Here is a 21,377-nt window from a genome sequence, read left to right as displayed (position 1 = left end):
CCGCACGGAGTTCCCGCTCGGACAATGCGCGACTCCTACAAAGCGCGCTCTTCCTGCTAACTGCTAGATATCACGATGAATGATTTCCTGAGCGTTGTCGCCGAGACATTGAGATCATGTCTATGAAACGAGCATCGCACATAGGTACATAAGTGAATTTGTAGTAACACAAACAGCTAAAATGACGCAATAGGAAAAGTGTCTATCATACGATATGGATTATCTACATCTATGGTAATTTATTACATCCGATTATTACAAAATGTAACGTTAGTAAAACGGCCGTTGACACCAAAGATATTGTACTACTTGAATATTTGATGCCCGGGCTAGCCCTCGCTTTAATTTCCTATATAAAAAACAGTTTTTCATCTGGCGATCAATATCGGAGTCCCCAACTACATTGATCATTTTATCTCGTGTTACTTTCATGGAATCAGATCCTAGTAGGCAATTGATTGCTACAAACCTGTCGTATGTTTAGCGATTTAAGACCACTTTTACATTTAATTGAAATAAAATAAAATAAAATGATCTGTGAAATAAACTGACAGAATATTGCTGAATAGACACATGCTATGCTCTTACCTACATAGGTTTGTATGATCATTAATATTAAAACAAACGGCAGACTTCTTTAAAATTGTTTAATACATTTTAAAATGTGGCTTTTTCATAAGACAAAAACTTGGCGGGCTGATTACAAATAGCCATGACACAAAATTATCTAAATGCAATTCCATGAGGCAAAAATAAATAATAAATTAATCTTACATTATGTTATTGTTCTTATTATTCAGTCTATATTTCATTTTCAGTACAAACATTAAAGTAGGTAAGTAAGGTAAGGAGTATGGGCACTATACATACTACAATAGTTTTATATACACGTGTAAATTGTGCGTAAGTTACAGATAAGTAGGTACATTGAATAATATTATTATGGATGTATCAATTATGGAATGAGGTACTTACCTACTGTGTATTGCAATAACCAGGCTATCCGAATTTGCCATTAGCTGCATATAAGTTAAATCTATAATTGGTTATTGAAATCCGCAGTTAGGCAACAAATTAGAGTTAACATTTAAAAGCTGTTGCAAAGAATATGGTTAATGTATAAAGCAGATATTATTCACTTTAATTAGAACGATATTCTGGCACATACAACCCATTAAGAGGAATTACCTCATTGACGGCTTCTTTCTCCTTGTCCTTTTCCTTTTTCTTACAATAACACAAACAACAGAAGTAAACAGAGATAATAATGGTCAATAATATTGGTACCCAAATGTAAGCAGGCACGCCAGCCTGTCTCACTGTGTCCGCGTATTCCTTCAACAGCGCACAAGGAACATGATTCCTCTCTTTATGCATCGTTAAGTTATGCCATAACACACACTCTTGGTCATTCGTCACCTGTAGTGCAGGCCCTTGATCCTTTACAAATGGCTCCACATCTATCTTTGACGAGGATATATCAACCTGACCGGGATCGTTCAATGTATTCGTAGCTTCTGGTTCAGTTTCAATAAATGTTGAAATCATAAAACACGGGAACTCTGTTTCTTCGAAGTGTGACCGTTCAATAATTTGTAGAGAACACTTTTCTTCAGATCGAGGCGTGTAGTGATGCGCGTAGCTCGATCCAGTGGCAGACGAACGTCCTAGGTTGTAAAGAGAGAGCCCGGTGAGCACGTCCCTGAACCTGCTGTCTGAATCTTTATAGGTGTACACATAAGTCGGTGGTAGAGGCCTGTACACAGGATACAGTTCCGTGGACGAGCAGGTGCGACACGTGAACATTATGTGGTTAGGTGGATGGTACGTGTAGTGGGTGTGGCTCTTAGTCACGTAATGATGAGAGGATCCATGACTGTGATATCCTCCATGGCCACCGTGGCCGCCGTGGCCGTGTGAGCCTCCATGTCCTCCTCCGTGGCCTCCTCTTGCATGTACACAGACATTGATCACGTACATGTAAACAAATATCCCGTGGATTATGTTCATAGTACGTAAGGATCGGATCCCGGCGCGCGACTGCCGCCGCTCGGGAGACGAGATGGCTTGGCGGCCACGTAGACTTGCTGGCGCCAGTCTGTCGCCCCTCGACATAACATAGGGGTGAAAGCCCGTGTATGAATCTAAGAAATGAAAGGTTACGTGTAAAATGAATGGCAACTAATGTGCAGATAAGTCACTAACTACCAGGTCTAGATGTCTTGTAATGATGATGATCTAACGGGAATCAGCAAAAAAAAACTAATGTTAGTGTGTGTTCCAATTATTGTGCAGGACGATTGAGGATTATTTAAATAAGTGTATGGAAAGTAGTGGGCCTACATTGTTTAAAAAAAGGGTTAGGATCAATATAAAAAAAATGTACCTACCTAAATGACTGCGGTATCAAGGTCATTATGAAAGTCTAAAACGATGATTTTATTTAATATTTTATTTACTAAATTACAAAGTTTTTATATAGGTAACATATTGAGACTCTAATAAGTAACACATTTTTAAATATAAACTGTAACATGTCTAATAAAAAGAAATAAGCGTAGATCACGATTTAAACATGGATATAGCTCTCTTAATCTAAATAACCACACATAGACCAGTAGACACATAGTTAGTAATTAAACACTAAAATCTATAATTATATTTTGTAAATATAAGTCATTAATTAAGTAATTTATTATATAAGTAATAGTCTTAAGTATATTTTTATTACATTAAGAAAATATTTTTATCAGTCTGGAGTGGCAGAAGGGGAAAATTATAAATTCATTTTAGATACTTTTCATAGCCATACCAACAGCCGCCATATTATTTTACTATTGATTTACGATAAAACAAAATAATTAGGTTGTTCTTACACATTATTCAGACTTATAACATAAAAGCCTCAAATAGGAATATATAAGGAATAGGAATAGGAACACATAGGAAGTGGTGAAGGGTGGGCGTTTTGGGGGCTGTCTATTGTTAATTCCTGACGTTCAAAAAGTGCTGTCTTGCAGCCAAGTTTGAATAAACGATTTTTGATTTTGATTGATTTTGATTTTGATTTTGAATATTAGGTACGCTTAGGTATAACATAGTGTTTTATATAAACTACCAGAAAATTGGTTACAAAAAGTTTTAGTGACTAGAATATACCGCTGGCGGAAGAGTATTGTAAATCCTGAAGGTTTCTTAAGAAAACATACATAACGTTTAAATGTAATCTGGTAGATTTTCTACAACCGTTTATTTACTGGCTATTTTTAATTTCCAACACGTCAAAAGATTCATGTATCACTTTCTTTAGAATTATATTTTGGAAGACCGTTTTCCTGGACAGATTCGTACTCCTTATTATCTTCTTTGACCTTTTTCTCGCGGTACCACACACAACCTATACACGATACCATAACACTAAGCACTAGTACGGGTAGCCATATGTAAGCAGGTATGCCAGATTCTGTCAAACTATTCGCATACTCCTTCAACAACGCGCAAGGAAAGTGATATACTCGTGCCTCTTTAATAATTGTTAAGTTATACCATATCAAGCACTCTTGCTCATTAGTCACCTCTATAGCAGAATTATTATCCATTAGAAAAGGCGACACATCAATTTGTAACAACGATATGTCAATCAGACTAGAATCGTTCACATTCGTCGTTGGTGCTGGTTCAATAAATGTTGAGATCATAAAACATGGAAATTCAATTTCTTCAAAGTGTGAAAATTCGATGATTTGAAGAGAACAACTTTCACTGGATCGAGGCATGTAGTGACGCGAATAGTTCCCGACAGTTAAAGTGGTACGAGCTAGGTTGTACAGACAGAGGCCCGCGAGTACGTCCCTGTATCTACTGCGAGATTCTTTGCAAGCAAACACATAACTCGGTAGCATCGGCTTGTATACTGGATAAAGTACAGAGGAAGAGCAGTTGTGACATGTGAAGTTTATGTACTCGGGTGGGTGGTACGTGAAATGGGTGAGGCTTTTAGTCAGATGAGAATAGGAAGGGGGCTCATGAGTATGCGATTCTTCATGCGACTCATAATAATCTTCTCCATGTGACCCTGCAATAGGTCTTCCAAAAATAAGCACACGCGATCCTGCACGTAATCTGCTTCGAGATCCGCTAAGAGACCCTCCAGGTGAATGGGCACGAAAGCGTCCTCCTCCTCCACGTGCCCGCCCGCCACCTCGTGACCCTCCTCCACCACCACCGCGTCCACCTTTTGCAGTTACACAAACATTGATTATGAACATGTAAACTATTATCCAGTGGATCCTGTTCATGGAGTGCAAGGGACAGGTCGCGGCGGGTTACTCCGAAACCGGACCGAGAGCAGAGAAGAGATTGCTTGACCACGTCGACTTGTTGGTGCAAGTGAAAGCCCAGGAATGGTTGAAGTAGAATCTATGAAATGACAAGTTACGTATGAAATTAAAGGCGAGTGAAGCTTAAAAATTACCAACATCAAATTCTAGCTTCCTGATGTTCTAGCGTGAAGCAGCAAGAAAATATCCTAAAAGGCCAGGTCGCGAAGATAAGATTTTAGTGGGAAACAATTGCAGTAATTTATGGTAAGAGTGTTCGAAGGACAGGGTGGACAACGATAGTGGACAGTTTATCCGAATGTAGCCAACTACCATTATTTAAAATATAGCCATAGACTACAAGAACATAATGCGAACAAAATTATAAAAATATAAGTTCCACAACATGTCATCATAATGCATCCAATTTATGGTTATCGATTTTATACAGCTTGATTCAGATAATACCTATAATTGTAATACATCATGTATAACAGCTGATTAAAAAAAAAAGTATGTAAATGGTTTTCACTTTAATTGGCAAACGTTATTCTGGCGCAACCAGGCCATTCAGAGGAACATCTTCCTGGACAACTTCCTTCTTCTTATTCTTTTTAGCTTTACATTCGGCATAACGACAATAGGCAACACACGCACCTATAATACAAGCCACCAATGCAGGAAACCAAAAGTATGCAGGGACGCCGTATTCTGTCACAGTATTCGCATACTTCATCAACAGTTTACAAGGAACATGAAATAACTCATTATTATCATGCGATACCACGCACTCCTGATCAGTCACTTCTAAAGCAAAATAATAGAAGTCCTCTAAAAATGGTGACACATCAATCTGTAACGAAGTTACGTCAATCGAATCCGAGTTGTCAATTTGGCTCATTGTTTCTGGTTTTAAAAATGTTGAGATCATAAAGCACGGAAACTCAGTCTCTTCAACGTGTGAAGGTTCGACCAGTTCGACGATTTGAAGAGAACACCTTTCATTCGATCGAGGCATATAGAGACGCGAGTATTCCCCAATAAACACAGTCGTACGTGCTAAATTATACAGAGAGAGGCCGGCGAGTAGCTCCCTGTATTTACAAAATGATTCTTTGCAAGCGAATACATAACTCGGTAGCTTGTCGTTGTATACTGGATACAGTTCGGAGGAACTGCAGTTACGACATGTAAAGCTTATGATGTCGGGTGGATGGTAATCAAAGTGAGTGAGGCGCTTAGTCGAGTGAGAGTAAGAAGGGGGTTCATGAGCATGCGATTCTTCATGTGATTCTTGATGTCCTTGATCGTATGTTCTAAATGATCCTCCAAAAGATTTTCCATACAGAAGCACGCGCGATCCTGAACTAAGGCTGCTGCGAGATCCACTCAGGGAACTTCCACGAGATCCACCAAGTCCATGTGATCCTCCGCCACCTCGCGACCCTCCTCCACCACCCCCACGTGATCCTCCCGCAAATACAACAACATTGATTATGAACATATAAACTAGTATCCAGTGGACTATGTTCATAGAGCGTAAGGAAGAGGATCTGGCGCGCGACCGACGCAGCTCAGGAAAAAACATTGCTTGATCACCACGTAGGCACGGTGCAAGGGAAATTCCGGAAATGAATCTATGAAATGAAAAATCCTATATGAATAGAATGACAACTGATTTAGGAAATAAAATCCACTTACTTAAATATTAGTCTCATGATGATAACAGAACAGGGCCGGCCCTAGGTACGATAGCACCAGCGGCCATGTATGAGGGGGTCCCGAAATGAGCCGAAGAAACACCAAATGAAATACATAGAATAGAACAGCGAACATGTATTTGCAGTAGGTAATTTTGACTTGGCGCGCATTTTTTTAACGTCAATTTGGCATCTTGCACCTCCTTACTCTGGTAGGACCGGCTCTGGTTAAGAAGTAGCTCGAAAATTAATGTACATAATTATTGCAATAAATATTTTTTTATGTTAGAGGAAGCAATTGTGGTAAGTAGGTAAGTATGTTCAGCGTGACCCCGGGCGGTGGGACAATATGTAGGAATGCCGAATGTGCACCCAGTTATGTTCTAAGCACTTACCATGCACAGACAGTCTGACACTGACACATTGAAACTACGTTTAGTGAAACGATCAATGCGTGAGTTATTTTTAACAAACAAACTTTTGTATCGGGTATTAAGATACGTTATATACTTTTCCTTCAGTATTTACAAGAGTATTAATTTAAATGGTTGAAAAATACTCATGACCATAATTAATGCCATCGCAGGTAGGTATGAAATATGGATCATGCAATCATATTAAATATCTCGTTACTGTCGCACTATGAAGGTCATGATCATCACAATGGTAATCCCTATTAGGTTTGATAGTTATTAGATAAGTACAGTCAACAGCCCTGTTAAAGTATCAAGTTGCTTCAAGGATACACTTCTCATTCTCATGACAATGAACGGGAGGAAAATTCTAGTCAAGGTCATTTTGCCTAATATGACACTGCATGATCACCGTTATTACGTGAAAATAATGACGTTCGGATCGGAATTTATGATGTTTTGGCACCGTTTAGTACCTACTTAATTTGTGGTTTTGGCTTCTCTCTTACTCCTTGCCCTGGTCTGACTAACTATGTTGGGCTCGGCTTCCACTGAGTACCAGTGTTTTACAAGGACTGCTTATCTGATCTCTTTAACCCAGTTACCCGGGCAATCCAATACCCCTAAGTAAGACTGATTGTTAGACTTACTGGCTTCCGACTATAAAGCACGTTTTAATAACATACTGCTTCGGCACTATGAACTATGAGCCACTCTAATTTATGGCTGGTATAATAAACGGTAACGCAAACAAAGCATTGATGGTTTCCCATCGATCTACTGGCACAGTATGGCAGGAGTTTTGGCGCCCATCAACAAATACAAGATATTTTTTCTTCAAAAGTATGGCGGTTGTCATGTTCGGTTACAATCATTGATTTATTTCCCTGCATGCCGAAGTTTATAAGGTAAAATAATACTGTACTACTATGTAGTAAAATACTCGGGAAGCATCTGGTAAAAATTTTGTTGCAACAATTCCTTTTACTTTTATTAGGTATCCACTGTGTCTCTTAATATAGACCAAGTAGGTAGTAGGTATATTGTCTATTAAGGGTATTAAATTCCATATGAATTGTAAACTTATGGCAGTTCTCAGAAATCATTGAACCGTTTTATGAATACATCAAAATTAACGAGTGGTAGACACATTATATAGGTATAGGTATGTTTGAGAGAAAACTGTTGTTGATGACAAGCAAATCTGAAAGATTCTGTTAGTTGCATAACTTGATAAGCATACAAATATGTGACTAAAACGCAAACTCATCCCGTTAAAAAATAACAACTGAAGTAAAAACCTCCTGATTAGGAAGTCGGTTGAAACTAAAAACGTGCCTTTTATACCCACATAGTAAAAATCCCTTCATTTTCATGAACAGTAGCTTAATTACTACTTGAAATCAATTACTCAATAAAATCGGTAAATATTTTATTTTGTATTATCGCCCTTATAATCGAATGTTTCTGTAACCATCATAGAGAGATATTTGCAAATAATGTTAGAAGAAACTATTATGACCCAGTGGCGGTTGATCATATTTTATTGCTAAAACCTGGGTTACAACGTTACTTCGAAGAATTCAAAATGTTGATTACATTTGAATTCTTCGAAGTGCGACAAGATATCGGTGTCTGTCTTTCGTAATAAAATATATAGAACATCGTCTATTCGCCCTTCGACACACCTTATAGTTCTATTACGAAGATTATGGTGGATTTTACAAAAGCTTATTGTGTAATCCATCAAATGTTTAGAAAATGAGGAAAAGAGAAGCAAGAAACCGCAAAGATCGCCCGACCAACGACTTTAAATAAAACTTGATACTAACCACAAACCATTGCGACGAAGGCTGTATGATAGATGATAATGAAATATTTAAGGCCATTCCAGACATTTGAAATCGTGATAAGCTTCAAATGATATTTAATTATTATATTTTTTTTTTATAACCAAGCTCCTTAAAAATACAAGGTTATAAGTTACCTCAAAGTAATTTTTGATGTAAGTAAACTTTTAAATGCCGAAAACATATTATATTTAAAGAAAAGTATGAATTTAACAAAGCTCAAGTAAAATACCGTTGTTATTTTTTACATATTTTTTAAATAATGGTAAAATTATCTAGTATCAATGTTGGCAACCCTAACTAATTTCCTAATTCTTGTCAAAGTGTCAAATAAACAAAAACAAGTGAAGCAGAGCAGTTTAGTTATTTTATTCATAATGTTTTGGAATTTGGATAATTACAATATTTAACTAATTAATTGTACCTACTATACTGGGGCTTGCTACCTCCACATTAAGAAAAACAGCAAATTTTGCAAAAATAGGCATCTAAGGTTTCATTCAATGCACTTGAGAAAAAGTACTTTTGACACATTTATTTAATGATATTTTTTATGATTTTTAAAGCAGGAATGACAACAATATTTTTTTTATTGATATTCGTGTAAACAATTAAATGCAAGTAAATAACTAATTAATTGGTGTTATAAACTTTCACTCAAATAACACTTGATTATTTTAGTTATCCTTAACTAATTAAATAATCAACATCAGTATTTTACCCTCCCATATACAAAATGTACCTATATCAAGGAAAAGTCACAATTCAAACACCCACTGGCGATTAAAAACTACAATCTTAACACAGTCCTGTGAGCAATCTCTGAAAGTAACACATACCTAACTTACAAGAAATTAATTATTAAATATTAAGTACATAGTGTTTAATATTAAGTAGGTGGTTCAAGACCAATCAAGAAGTCTTAAAAAGGTACAGACCAGAAAGCTGTTGCCTGATAAACTTAGTGACATACAATATTGAGGGTTAAAAATATAAAATTTTGTGCGCTGTCCACCTGTTCTTGAAACCTTTTACCATTAAAGCTTTGGTATAAAAAATAAAAAGAAAGCTTTGCATAGGTATTAACTTGTATACTTCAGGAAGAATTTATAGATTTCTCAGTTGTGGTTAATAGTACAATTTACTAAAAGTCTAAACAACAACAAAAGAAATTGCCATATCGGATACACCAAAATTTTAAAATAAATTGTGCAATTACAGAAGTTAGTACATGCAGTTGTAATAAATGTAAAGATTATATATTACAACAACCTTTTAAACTAGATAATTGAAGGCTGCCTCTCCAGTTACATGTGAAGTCCTACTTGTTTATAAGAATATTTATTTATTTCACATTCAAAAAAATAAGAAAACATGCACTTCTAATATTAGTTTTTCTATTAGATAATAGTCACAGGTCATTTACCTCACTATTTTTACTCAAGGTCAACTTCAATGACACAAAACTTTCACTAAAAGCTTGTTTACATTGTATACTGCGTTGTTATAAAGCAGATACTATTCACATTTACCTATTTATATAATATTGTAAATATCTCCAAAATCCAATCATAACACAAAATGCCACATTGCACACGCCCATCACAAACATTGCACATTTTTGGCAGCACAATAACAAACAAATATCAAACAGATAATTGCAAGTTGCAATAATTCTATTATTTTTAAGATACGTACATGTAGGGCCAAGTGTGATCGTCGAAGGTTTCTTCCGTAATGAACACAATTTAACGTAGACTTTCCGTAAGGACTAAAAATACGAAAGCATGACTAAGGTCGCAGGGCGGGCAATGGCGGGCAATCCCAGACAGACGTTCTGAGTGCATAAACAAAGTACAGGGAAAACGAAATTGCACTCTATGGTTCAATGCAGCGAATCTATAGATAGTAGGTAGGTATGATTCCATATGATTATAGACGTCACTGTTTAAATTGTACCCATAAGTTTGGAAGGATCGATTATTTCAGTTTCGTAAAATGTACATACAAGTACGGACATTGGTACCGATAAGATAACGAAATATAAGTAGGTATTGGTAGGTAGGTATATTACACGTATAAGATAGGTTTTTGCATATATAGATATGTATTCACTGCATCGCTGAGATAAAAAGTTATCATTTGATAAAAACAAAGGCATAAGTAACAAAGATATCCCGCCCTTTTTTTAAGTAAGAAGATCTATCAAGAAAGCAAAAACATGTCGGTAGGTTGTGAATCTACAATTAAACCTAAATTACAATTGATCTTTAGGATCTTTCATAAAAAATCTGTGGACGTCAGATGTGAAAATATTTGCTTCCCTTCCCCAAAGAGATTACTTTCTAACAATTAATTAGAACCTTGCACTACCTACAGTTTTTCCCAGTTGTAGTGTCAGGTAAATTAAACGTTATAAGCTGTGAAATCAGAAAACTATTAGTTGACTGATCCCTCGAAGACTGCCAATCATTTAAATCAGGATAATCTTCCTCCGGGACTGCGGGATCGTTAGAAACAGTTACCGTGATCCTGGTACTCAAAAGGCTCCAGAAAGAACAGAGATGGGTTTTAGTCAGTAAAAGTCGTTCAAGACCGGTCAGACCTTTGTAGTTGCAGCAGGAGGAATCATCTTATGATTTCCTACTTAAAATTGAAGTGTGACCGTGAGATGTGACCGTTTTCAAATGGTAGGTAATCGTTCAATCGTTTCGTAGGCACCTGACTGACAATAAGCTCAAGCTTTCTTAAATACGTTTATGGGCGTTCCTCAAGGTCCAATATTAGGTCCATCATCTTTTTTCTCTTTTTAGTTGTCATGAGGATTGCATTGCTATAGGTAGTGCTAATTTTTTTTACAAATATATAGCCTGTTTAATATGCTATGTCACGAATGAATATGACTGAAATACATAAAAACGATAGTGATATCGTCATAAGAATGAAGCCCTTTGTTTAGGAATTTATTATCTGGTGTAGTCAGGTCAATGCGTGTCATAAACAGTGTTGTTTGTTCCTTGCAAGAAAAAATAAATTCACAGCTACCAAAAAGATAAAAGCTTATATACCTAAGTAAGGTATGTTTACCATGATTTCGCACAAATATTTGTAGCAGCTTCTTTTGACCTCGGTTTGCCACTTCAGTTACAAACGACCTGAATACGAGAAATTATATCATAACCAGGAAGTTTCTTCGTATGACCCAAGTGTGATTTACGACCACCTACTCACTAACGTGAGTCCTGTTGGTTAAATCTTGTATCTACAATAGGCATGTAGTTTAGTGGTGTGCTACGTTAATAAACTACTTTAAATTATCCTTCTGTCCAGCCTTTCCCAACAGTTTTGGGTTCGGCTTCCAGTTTAACCCGATGCAGTTGAGTGAACTGATGATACCTCTTTCTTAGCATAGGTGCTTGTCAGACTTTTTGACCTTGACTTGTCGTAAAGACTGCTAGAGATGTTCAAATAACCCCTCCCTACCGAAATATTTTTGCCTTAGGATTGGTAGACCACTTGGCAACGATTCCTGCTCCTCTTCTTAACTTCTTTAATTCCATCGGTTACTATTAGAATTCATATGTATCAATTAAAGGTACCTATTTAATCCTGCAACTACGCTCGTTCATTAATCAATTTTAATCTTGTAAACAATTCTATTATAGTGTTTAGAAAACCTAAAGATACAAAAACCTTTCCTGCTCTGGTGCGTAGGTAAATAAGAAAATATTCAACCCGGCGTATAAATAAATATTCATTCATGCATTCAAATCTCTACTATTTAGTTTAGTAAGAGCCGCAAATATGTAAGTACCTACCAAAATATGTATTGGAAAGCCATAAGGTAAGTAATCGATTAAACTATCGGAAAAATCTTTGAAGACTAATTTTTATTAGCGATCATACACTTAATTGATATTGGTACCTACATTAAACCAGTATTACGTCCTCTGCTCTTGTATGGTCTTGATACCCATTGTATTATAGCGATGATAATAAATAGTGAATAATAACAAACTAATAATGGGACCTCCAATGCTGGGTAGCACGAGGTTGAGATGATGATTAGATCCCGATTATGGAACGAACTTATCTAATCCAATTTTATTTTGCTTTTTAAACGTAGGTACTTGAATACCGAGGAATAAAAAAAGAATAGTCATAGTGGTACTCACAGATAGCTGTTCTCGTGCGCACGTTTCTAGAGTAGCACATCGGATGCAAGATTGCCCAGTAGCGGTCGACGGAAACACCCACCAAACAAAAGATACTTATAGTGCACAGCATCACTAACAACGACACAGTGAATAGACAAGCATGGAGGTTTCGTGGCTGCCCTACTGATGCCAGTATTGCAAACGGTATTCCTAGTAGACCGACCAGCAAGTCTGCCACTGCCAAAGACACTATGTAATAGTTTGTGCGTCGTCGCAGTCTACGCTCACGTCGGAACACATAGATCACCATAGCGTTCCCGACTACTGCCACCAATGCCACTAGGATTTCGAAAGTCGTGTACGTAGCGTGAAGTTCAGGAGTAGGTGTTCGGTGAGGTGCGGAGGCTACTGTCGTCGCCTCCGACACCATCTCCTCAGTGGTGTCCGTCATAGTTGTCTAGTGGTCTCCTCGGCAATAACTTTCGCTACCACTTCCGATTCCGTATGACTGCACAATTTCTATATTCTTTACAAGTTTGTCACTTTTGGGAAATGCATCCGGAAATAGCATGATTGATGCTATTTCCTCTAATTGAAAACCAAAAATAATCATAATTGTTGGCCGAAGGGTCGAATGTAGAGATAATTTTTTTTTAGTTTGAACACTTAACAGTTGTCCGAAATCAGATTACGAACGTCCGCGGCCGAGCCACGCGTGTCCCGCCCGTGAGGCGTACTTCCCATCACTGCAGGCGCGAATTGGCGCGAAACTGTGGCGACGACGGATCCCGCCCTACGCCCTGCGCCTAGCACTTGTTGCGACTTGCGACCGCCACCACCTGCCCTTGAAATAGGAGTCAGGTTCACGTTGCCCACGCTACACCGAGAATAATGTTATTGCTCATTTAATTTAATTAACTATGTGTATACTTACTACACTAAACTTAGATAAAGCTCTAAAATCTCTCTAAAAGAGATGTAGCTCAACCTAAGAGCGTTTCACGTAATACCCTTAACTAATTATGAACTGTTAATATCATTACCAGTTTCGGTAAAAAAACAATTCCGCGTGCCTGTTTGCGCTGGATTTGAACTAATTTGAAGTCTGCTTAAGGGGCTGACAGTACCCAAAACAAAATACGTACGAAAGAGAATCGCTTTAAAATGAGTTGACTAATCCTACTTATATTATATCCTACTTATATTATATCCTACTTATATTATATCCTACTTATATTATAAATCCTACTTATATTATAAATGTGAAAGTTTGTGAGAATGTATGGATGTATGTTTGTTATTCAATGACACAAAAACAGCTGGACCGATTTGATTGAAATTTGGTATGTAGATAGGTGATACCCTGGATTAACACATAGGCTACTTTTATCAACACACCACACGGGCGGAGCCGCTGGCAGAAGCTAGTCAAAAATAAAAATCAATTAAGTTTTGTATTTACATATGGATAAGTTAATGTCATGCATTTTATCAATGTAGGTAGGTACATGGATAAGTAATACAAACATATTTTTGTTGGAAGATCATTCACATCGTTAAGGGGAAAGTTTTTTTTTTTTTGTATCGAGAAAACTTCTCGAGAAAGTGTTCTCGTCAAAAACTGTAAGTATAGATTTGGCAAAAAAATTATTTGAGACAAGTCAATTTTGGTGTTGTCAGCGCCTTAATTTGTAAAGATTGGTTAGACATATTTTCCTACGCATTCAATCGCAATCGAAATTTTCATTATATTATACATTTAGAGACTTAGAAAAAAAATCGGCGTCTAGAACGCAGAAAGGGTTTAGTTATGGTTTTATTCCCAAACCTGACGGCTGACCTTAAAATCCCAGATACGTTTTAATTCGTAGTTTCTGCTGTTGGCTTTTTAGCATACTTTTTGAATTGAAATAAATTACATCTGAATGGTCTGACCCTACTGATTGAGCAATGTTCAATGTTTTCCTACACAGTAATATTTTCGATTGAGAATTTACCATCGCAAAAATTAGAATGTTATAAAACCAAACAAACATCTATATAAATAAAAATGAATTGTTGTTCGTTAGTCTGATTAAAACTCGAGAACGGCTGGGCCGATTGAGCTGATTTTGGTTTTAAAATGTTTGTAGAGGTCCGAAGGAGGACAAAGTTCGCGGGATCAGCTAGTTATGTAATAAAATAAAATGCAATATAATCATGCTCAAACATTACCCATATTCTGAATTGCAGACATCAAAACAACATTTTAGCTAAAGAAAGAAGTATAATGTAATGGCCACATTTATTCTAATGACCCTAAGAAAACTCTCAACAAGATTATTATGAAAAGTCAGGCAAATAAAACAAATTGTAATATTATAATACAAATGATTAAGTTAAGTTATATTTGTCAGTAAATGTTTAGCTTATAAACATAAAATCATTAATGGACAAATACATAAATATAATTATAGAACACAATATTGCTTACAGCAAAAAAAAATAAACTTTGTTACTGCATATGTAATCTCTGTACAAACTCACTTGGAATTCCAATATTTAACAATGATCTACCGTCTACTTGATCTAAGTTTGGATGGAAATGCAGTAATGCTTCCCAGCAAATTTCACTCAATTTTGGTACACATAGCCAGACCTTATAAAGTATATTATTCCTACTAGCTGCATCTTCTTTTGGCTCAATACCACCAAACACATACATACAACCCGAAGATGTAACTGCTGAAGAATGAAAATATAGAGGATGTGGTAACACTGTCTTCTGCATTAGAGTCCATTGTAAATCAGAGATGTTTAACCTCCAAATATCCTCAAACACTGACTGTCCATCAGAGCCACCCGCTACAAACACCTGTGCACCAGTGGGCGACTCAATCTGTACTGCACTGTGGCACTTTCTAGGTAAGGGAGCAATAGTATCTTTGGAACTATCATCAGCCTTTGGAGTTAATATTCTCCAGGTATTATTATCAAAATCAAACATAGGTATTTCCATAAGTTCGAACGCCCAATCCCCGGTGCCTCCACCAATTATGTAGAGCTTATTGCCGACACGGGCAATTTCATGTCTGTATCTGCCTAATGGCTCACCTTCTTGACCTGTGCCTACAAACACTGGCTCCCATACTAGTGTCCGCAGATCTAACCTGTAAAATGAACAAACCAATTATATTACAAAATGAACAATTCTCTTTTTAAAAAATGAGCCTCATAAGATATTACATAAGCCATGCGAAATAAAGTACCTATAAATATCACAGTTATATGCAAATCCATTAGTGCCTCCCACTGTATAAAAACATCCATCGTGGCACAATATGGCTTGCCCATACTGTCCAGGAGGTCTAGTTCCAGTGACTTCTAAGATTTGCAGTCTTGCATCCTCATTGCATGTTCGCCACACAATCACATCATTACTGCATTTGTTGCCAAATGGTGCACCTGTGCCGCCGAATATCTAAAACAAGATGCAACTTAAGCAGACTTTTCATAACAACCAAATTAATCAAGTTATTGTTAATAAGTACAAACCATTAAGTATCTCCCATTCATACACATTGCGTTTGACGCTAGCTCTTCCGGCATGTTTTCAATTACTTTATGTTGTTTCCATTTTCGACTAGCTATAGAGAAACTCCAAAGTTCTTTGAAAAGGGGTCGCGCCGGCGTCCAAGTTGGATTGTCTCTTTGAATGTTAGTCAGCGGTAGCGAAGGATTGTAGCCACCAAAACAATAAATATTAGCATCATCACAAGCTATCCTGTGTCCACTACGAGGTCTGGGACTTTCAAAACCCCGACATTGCACTTCGGTAACCTTATACGGCTCGAAAATGTAATCATTTCTTCTAGACGTCATAATTTTTCTACCCAAATTGACTCATAAAGTCAATAGAATTGCAATTTATTCCGTTTCTTTAAGCAAATCCCATTTAAAATATGCAATAGTAATTATATCCCTTGATTTGATTCATTCAGCGTGCGATAGTGTGAAACAATGATGACATTTGTAATTTTCTTACTTCTGTCAGATGTCATTTATCAGATATAGATCTGTCAGTTAAAGCTTCCCGAACTATCCGGCCACTTCCAGACCTCTGATGAAGAAAACCGGTAGACAGAGAAAAGACATGACTTTATCGTTAAATATCAAATATTTAATTAGCTCCCTCAAAAAAGGTTACGAATACGCGGAAAACGTAGTACTGGAATCCTAGTAGGCCCAGTTGGTCGGCCACAGTGGCTGTTGTAAGGAGATAGCCACCAACGCAGGACTTGTAGCGCAAAAGAATTTGCGTAAACACAAATGCATTCTATATTCAAAAGCCGTTTAGCAAGTGCAGTTTTCTATTTTGAGCACTGAGTGTAGGGCGGTAAAAGAGAAGGAATTCATTATTTTATAAATCCAGTTTGTTGATAAATATCCCCTTAAATATTTTCAGTATTTGTCGTTACAGCAGCAACAATAATACGTCATCTGTGAAAATTTAACTGTCTAACTCTAGCTATCACGGTTCTTTAGACAAAAACCAAAAACGGAAAGTCCCATTTTACCCTCAGTGTATGGAATCCTAGATATAGGCCAACACCGACAAACTGAAGAAGTTTCAGTTCCCGTGTGACATAGGTTATATTTAAAACGGTCACGGGAGGAAGTTACCACTGGACGCGAGTAAACTCGTGCGAAATAGTTATTGTTATAGGTACAATAAAAGACGCTAATGTAATATAATCATATTTTATTTCACCACAAATCTTGTAACACAATGAAGAGCTTAATATCTTGCCATTAAATGGAGACCAAAGTCATTAATTAGTTTCTAATATAGCTATTAAAGAATATATTTTTTATTTCAACAAAAAGTTGCTTTATCTACGTAATAGCAGAACAGCTAGGTTACATATATGACTTAATGTATGATTCACAAGTAAAAAATAATATTTTATAATTTGCAAACTAAGAAACCAAATCCAGTAACCAAAATTAAATTATTAACAAATAGTAACTATAACGTAAATCACATTGAATATTAAGCGGAGCGCTGCATCCCAGTCGCAAAGAGGACCTTTTGCTTAGACTTTTTGTTCTTTTTGCCAGAGGGCGAGGAGGCGGCGTGGAGCGCAGCTTCGATAGCGTCACTCAGCACCAGCGAGCGCGGAGCCGACACCTCGTCGTCAGCAGCGGGGGGCGGCGGCGGAGCTTCCGCGACTTTACGCACACGCCAAGTGCCGCAAGTGCTCGCCATCTGTGAAAAAACAAAAATATGGATTTATTATTATCTCAACATAATGTATTTATCATTTCATGATTGATGTAGGTATTTAATTACTAAATTACCTTGGCAAAGGATGGACCCGGGGGCGGGGATCCGAAACTAGTAGATGGGCTAGATTGTTCAAATGTTGTCAATGGCCCAGGGTCTAAAGGTGGGCTGGAGAATGAGGGCGGAGCCGGTGGGAAAAGTACTTCAGAGAAAACGTCTGGCTTCGGCGGCCCCTCTATAGCGCGACGGTAAGCGCGCTCGCGTCGTCTCTCCTCACGCTCATGACGCGCGCGCATCCGGGCACGACGGTCCAATTCATCTAAACAGTGAGATTTTTTAATAACTTGCAATTTGTTTTATAAAAAATATTAATTTTATAAGTATATAATTACCAGTGAAGCTTTGCAAAGCTGATGGAGTTACATAAGGTGGCTGTAATTCCAGCTCCACAATATCATACGCACAATAGAGAGGCAAATGTGCGGTGCAAGGCATATGTTTTCTAGTCTGAAAAAATAATAATGTAAGTTAGTAATGGTTGATTTAAATAATTAAAAAAGTATAAATTTCTAAAAAATGTTGACTCACTTGTTCACTGAGAGAAAATGTTTCTCGATGCAATACGCGGCCAGTTATAACTTGCGGCGCAGCAGCTAATGCACCCCAAGATGCATTGAGAATGCGCACATTCAAACTGTTGAGAAATACTTGCTGTCCGTCATCAGCTTGATAGAAATAAAAGTATTTAGCTTGATTGAGTTTATCAATGTCTGTTACAGCATTGTCTTCAATTGGTTCAGTTTCTTCAGGTGCACATTCAATTAGTGGAAATTCTTCTGTCTGTGCATCATCCATTTCAAAGGATGGTGCGTCAGGATTTAAGTTGGAATCAACGGCGTTAAGATTTAGGTCCTCCATGTTATTATGAATTATATCAATGCATGCAGCTCCTCCTTCTTCATTCACGTCGAACCAGTCCAATTTGTTTTGATTTACTTCTTGTTTTTCATATACAGTAGTAACTGTACTATCATTTTCGTTCTCTTCATTAACCTTTGGTTCGTAAAACTTAGTATCAATGTTTTCTTCTTTCAACTTGAGCATTTCTAATGCTTGTTCCAAGAAAACTATTTCAGTTGTATCAATTTCTGCCAATATTTGTCTTTCTATTTCTTCCCTCTCCCGTTTCAAAATTTCATGGACCTGGAATTTGACAGCAGATTAAAGATAAGAACCAAAATCCCATAAAATACAGGCATATTGTCGATTTCATATAAGTGCTCATCAATTGTTTAATTTGTCCTACTAATATTATAAATGCGACAGTTTGCAAAGAACGTATGAATGGGTATGCAATGAATCTTTCTATTAAAATTTACCTGTTGCTTATTAGCAGAAAACATCTTGCAGTATGGTGCGTTATTGATGTTTTCTAAAGGCAAGATGGGTAATGCCGCTTCGGTCACTTGTCCGCGTGGAGGCGCCACTTCAACTGTGGTTGAACCTCGTAGACGACGTACAAGGCGCATCGTCACCTAAAGTTATGACAGAAAATAATTAGCATAAAAAATACAGTATATATAAGATTCTAGCTTTGGTATTACTACCTACCTCTTCAGCAGGAGAACCCCATTGTACAATCCTTGTGGGTTTCATATCTTTGACATGTAGTGGTGTAGCACACACAGGGCAGGGCGGTGGCTGCTTCTCGTGAGCTGCAGCATAGTGCAGGACGCAGGCCCAGCAGTACACATGACCGCAAAGGCCGACGCGACCCGCCGCCGGAGGGCCCAGGCATATTGGACACTCGGAACGACCTGTGCCTCTAACCACCTATAGAGCAAGTTTGTTTACTGTTAATACATACATACATAAAAGACAAAAAGTTTTGTTAAATTCTACAATTTATTTAAGCTTTTTTACTTTACACTGTTTAATGTGCTAATGATTGTAATTTAAATAACTGTTATACTGATAAGTATGAACAAGTCATTCTAATTAATGAGTCAATTAGTTAAGCTTTTAAATCAACACATAAAAAAAGTATTTGATACTTACAATTTCTTCAATATGTTCCCACTTAATGGGTATATCAGGGTCCAAGAGGTTTGGCTTATAATCTCCATCTTCTTTCACCACAAATTGGCAACTGATAAAAAAGAAAAGTTTTAGCCGATATAGTAGCAATCAAGATTTTCAGATTTTCATAAATCTGAAACCTAAAGTACAAATCTTTATTCTGAAGGTTATCTAAATTTTTTTCAAAATATAGAAACAGATATCTTAATTAATTCAAGAATTAACAATTTCTGAATAAACTGTGTATAACTTTTAACTGTGCTCAATTGGCCTTTATTGTTGTTTGAATACTTACTATGCCCTCAGATAGAGATCATGATCATGCCGGTTTGAAGCACGATACTGTTGGCCTGGCCGACGCTGCTGGACACCGCGACGCTCCGGCACCCCACGAGAGGGATACATGAAGTTCAGCAAATGGTTCAAGTTTTGCTTTTTGCTTCCGGGCACAAACACCGAGCCTATTTCAGGCTCATCATCCTCTTCTACCCTGTAATTTAAGTAAATTATTGGTGAGAACTATGTAATGATATCTATTATCTAGTTTTTGGACTAAAAATTTTCATGCAAATAGTGCAATTCAATATTTAAGATAATAATGTTTTGATACTAGTGTATTCTTACACAATATTGCAATATTTTGTACTTTTACTATGTGTTCAACCTACCTGGTGTTCGACGTTCCACCCATAGGGTAACCGGCGGGACCACGAGCGCGGGGTCTCCTGTCAACCTGTCCCCTACCACGCTGAGCCGGCACATTCTTCCTACTAGGTTCATTTTTAGGCGCACTTCCAGGTCCTTCACGTTTCTTATTATTACGCGGCCAAGGCCTCTGTGTCAAATCTGGAAGAAAGGTTATCATAATTTCATAATACCTCCTTGTCATGTTACAAAATATTTTAAGCGGTAGTGACGTGATATCATCAACACAATACCTATCAGTGCCTATCATGATCACCAGGATATTAACGAGCCAATAAATATGTAATAATAAACAAGCATTATGCGTATCAACGCTGATTTTAGGTAGAATTATTACGCACCTTGACAATCCGTGACTATGAAATGAAGTAGATACCTACCACCTACACAAGACAAGAAAAAAAACTCACCAGTATTTTTCTTACAGTCGATGGCTGATGCCCTCGACTGTGGCTGAGAAGATCGGTTCAAAGATTTCTTGTCCATTCTGGATTCCTCCAACATCCACAGAAACAGCTGAGCGGGGGACTCCGCAAGGAGATAACGATATTACGTGCAAGGCCGACATTTTAGAAAGCCATGTTTATAATACAAAACAAAGAAAAATAGATTTCTCTATACAAATTACTTTTACCACGCGGTAAATAGACAAGTACGAAACTTTAAACACAAAAAAGGGAGTATAACTACTCCCTTTCGTCGATAACGACGAAAACTTTAGAGAACGAAACCCTTTTTAGCTCGCCACAAATATGGCGACCGACCGGCAGCCAGCCGATGAATCGGATGCGCACTTCCGCTGATTTATATTATTTCACAGAATCTCACTAATGGTTCAAATAAAATTAGAAATAAACTTAACTCAATATGCTTTTTATAAATATTTTT

The 21,377-nt window shown here is 37.2% G+C and overlaps 4 protein-coding genes across 7 annotated transcripts in view; all 4 read right to left on the bottom strand.

Moving 5' to 3' along the window:
- The window catches only part of LOC110372575 (adenosine receptor A2b), a 58,229-nt gene extending 44,937 nt beyond the window's left edge, over nt 1-13,292 (bottom strand). The window contains exon 1 of the mRNA XM_021329374.3: nt 12,458-13,292. Within this exon, the coding sequence (XP_021185049.1) occupies nt 12,458-12,890 (433 nt within the window). The 5' untranslated portion in view covers nt 12,891-13,292. The remainder of the gene's footprint in view (nt 1-12,457) is intronic.
- Nucleotides 875-10,974, bottom strand: LOC110372578 (uncharacterized). Of its 4 annotated transcripts, none has more exons than XM_064036246.1 (2): nt 9,709-9,933; nt 875-2,144 (listed from the first exon to the last, which is right to left on the bottom strand). In XM_064036246.1, exon 2 carries the CDS (start codon nt 2,113-2,115, stop codon nt 1,141-1,143), a length of 975 nt encoding a protein of 324 aa, XP_063892316.1. In that variant the 5' UTR covers nt 2,116-2,144; nt 9,709-9,933; the 3' UTR covers nt 875-1,140. The 4 variants fall into 4 exon arrangements, 3 of the variants coding, with proteins under 3 accessions (XP_063892316.1, XP_021185057.3, XP_021185055.3); XM_021329382.3 differs by lacking the exon at nt 9,709-9,933 and adding an exon at nt 9,981-10,274 and having other exon boundaries at nt 876-2,144; XR_010276783.1 differs by lacking the exons at nt 875-2,144; nt 9,709-9,933 and adding exons at nt 3,280-4,419; nt 9,981-10,974.
- A 1,503-nt stretch (nt 13,293-14,795) lies between the features above and the next one.
- Slim (scruin like at the midline) lies at nt 14,796-16,456 on the bottom strand. The gene is made up of 3 exons (XM_021329379.3): nt 15,974-16,456; nt 15,688-15,899; nt 14,796-15,588 (listed from the first exon to the last, which is right to left on the bottom strand). Exons 1-3 carry the CDS (start codon nt 16,298-16,300, stop codon nt 14,934-14,936), a joined length of 1,194 nt encoding a protein of 397 aa, XP_021185054.2. The 5' UTR covers nt 16,301-16,456; the 3' UTR covers nt 14,796-14,933.
- A 707-nt stretch (nt 16,457-17,163) lies between these two features.
- On the bottom strand, nt 17,164-21,355 carry LOC110372573 (E3 ubiquitin-protein ligase RNF10). Its single transcript, XM_021329372.3, has 10 exons — nt 20,900-21,355; nt 20,453-20,630; nt 20,080-20,274; nt 19,764-19,854; nt 19,317-19,538; nt 19,085-19,240; nt 18,294-18,908; nt 18,098-18,212; nt 17,780-18,024; nt 17,164-17,687 (listed from the first exon to the last, which is right to left on the bottom strand). The coding sequence occupies exons 1-10, from the start codon at nt 20,991-20,993 to the stop codon at nt 17,472-17,474; spliced, it is 2,127 nt and encodes a 708-aa protein (XP_021185047.3). The 5' UTR covers nt 20,994-21,355; the 3' UTR covers nt 17,164-17,471.
- Nucleotides 21,356-21,377: the final 22 nt, after the last annotated feature.

This window comes from Helicoverpa armigera, chromosome 9 (assembly GCF_030705265.1).
Source record: "Helicoverpa armigera isolate CAAS_96S chromosome 9, ASM3070526v1, whole genome shotgun sequence".
NCBI classification, from domain to species: Eukaryota; Metazoa; Arthropoda; class Insecta; order Lepidoptera; family Noctuidae; genus Helicoverpa; species Helicoverpa armigera.
This window is presented reverse-complemented; position numbering and strand designations above follow the sequence as displayed.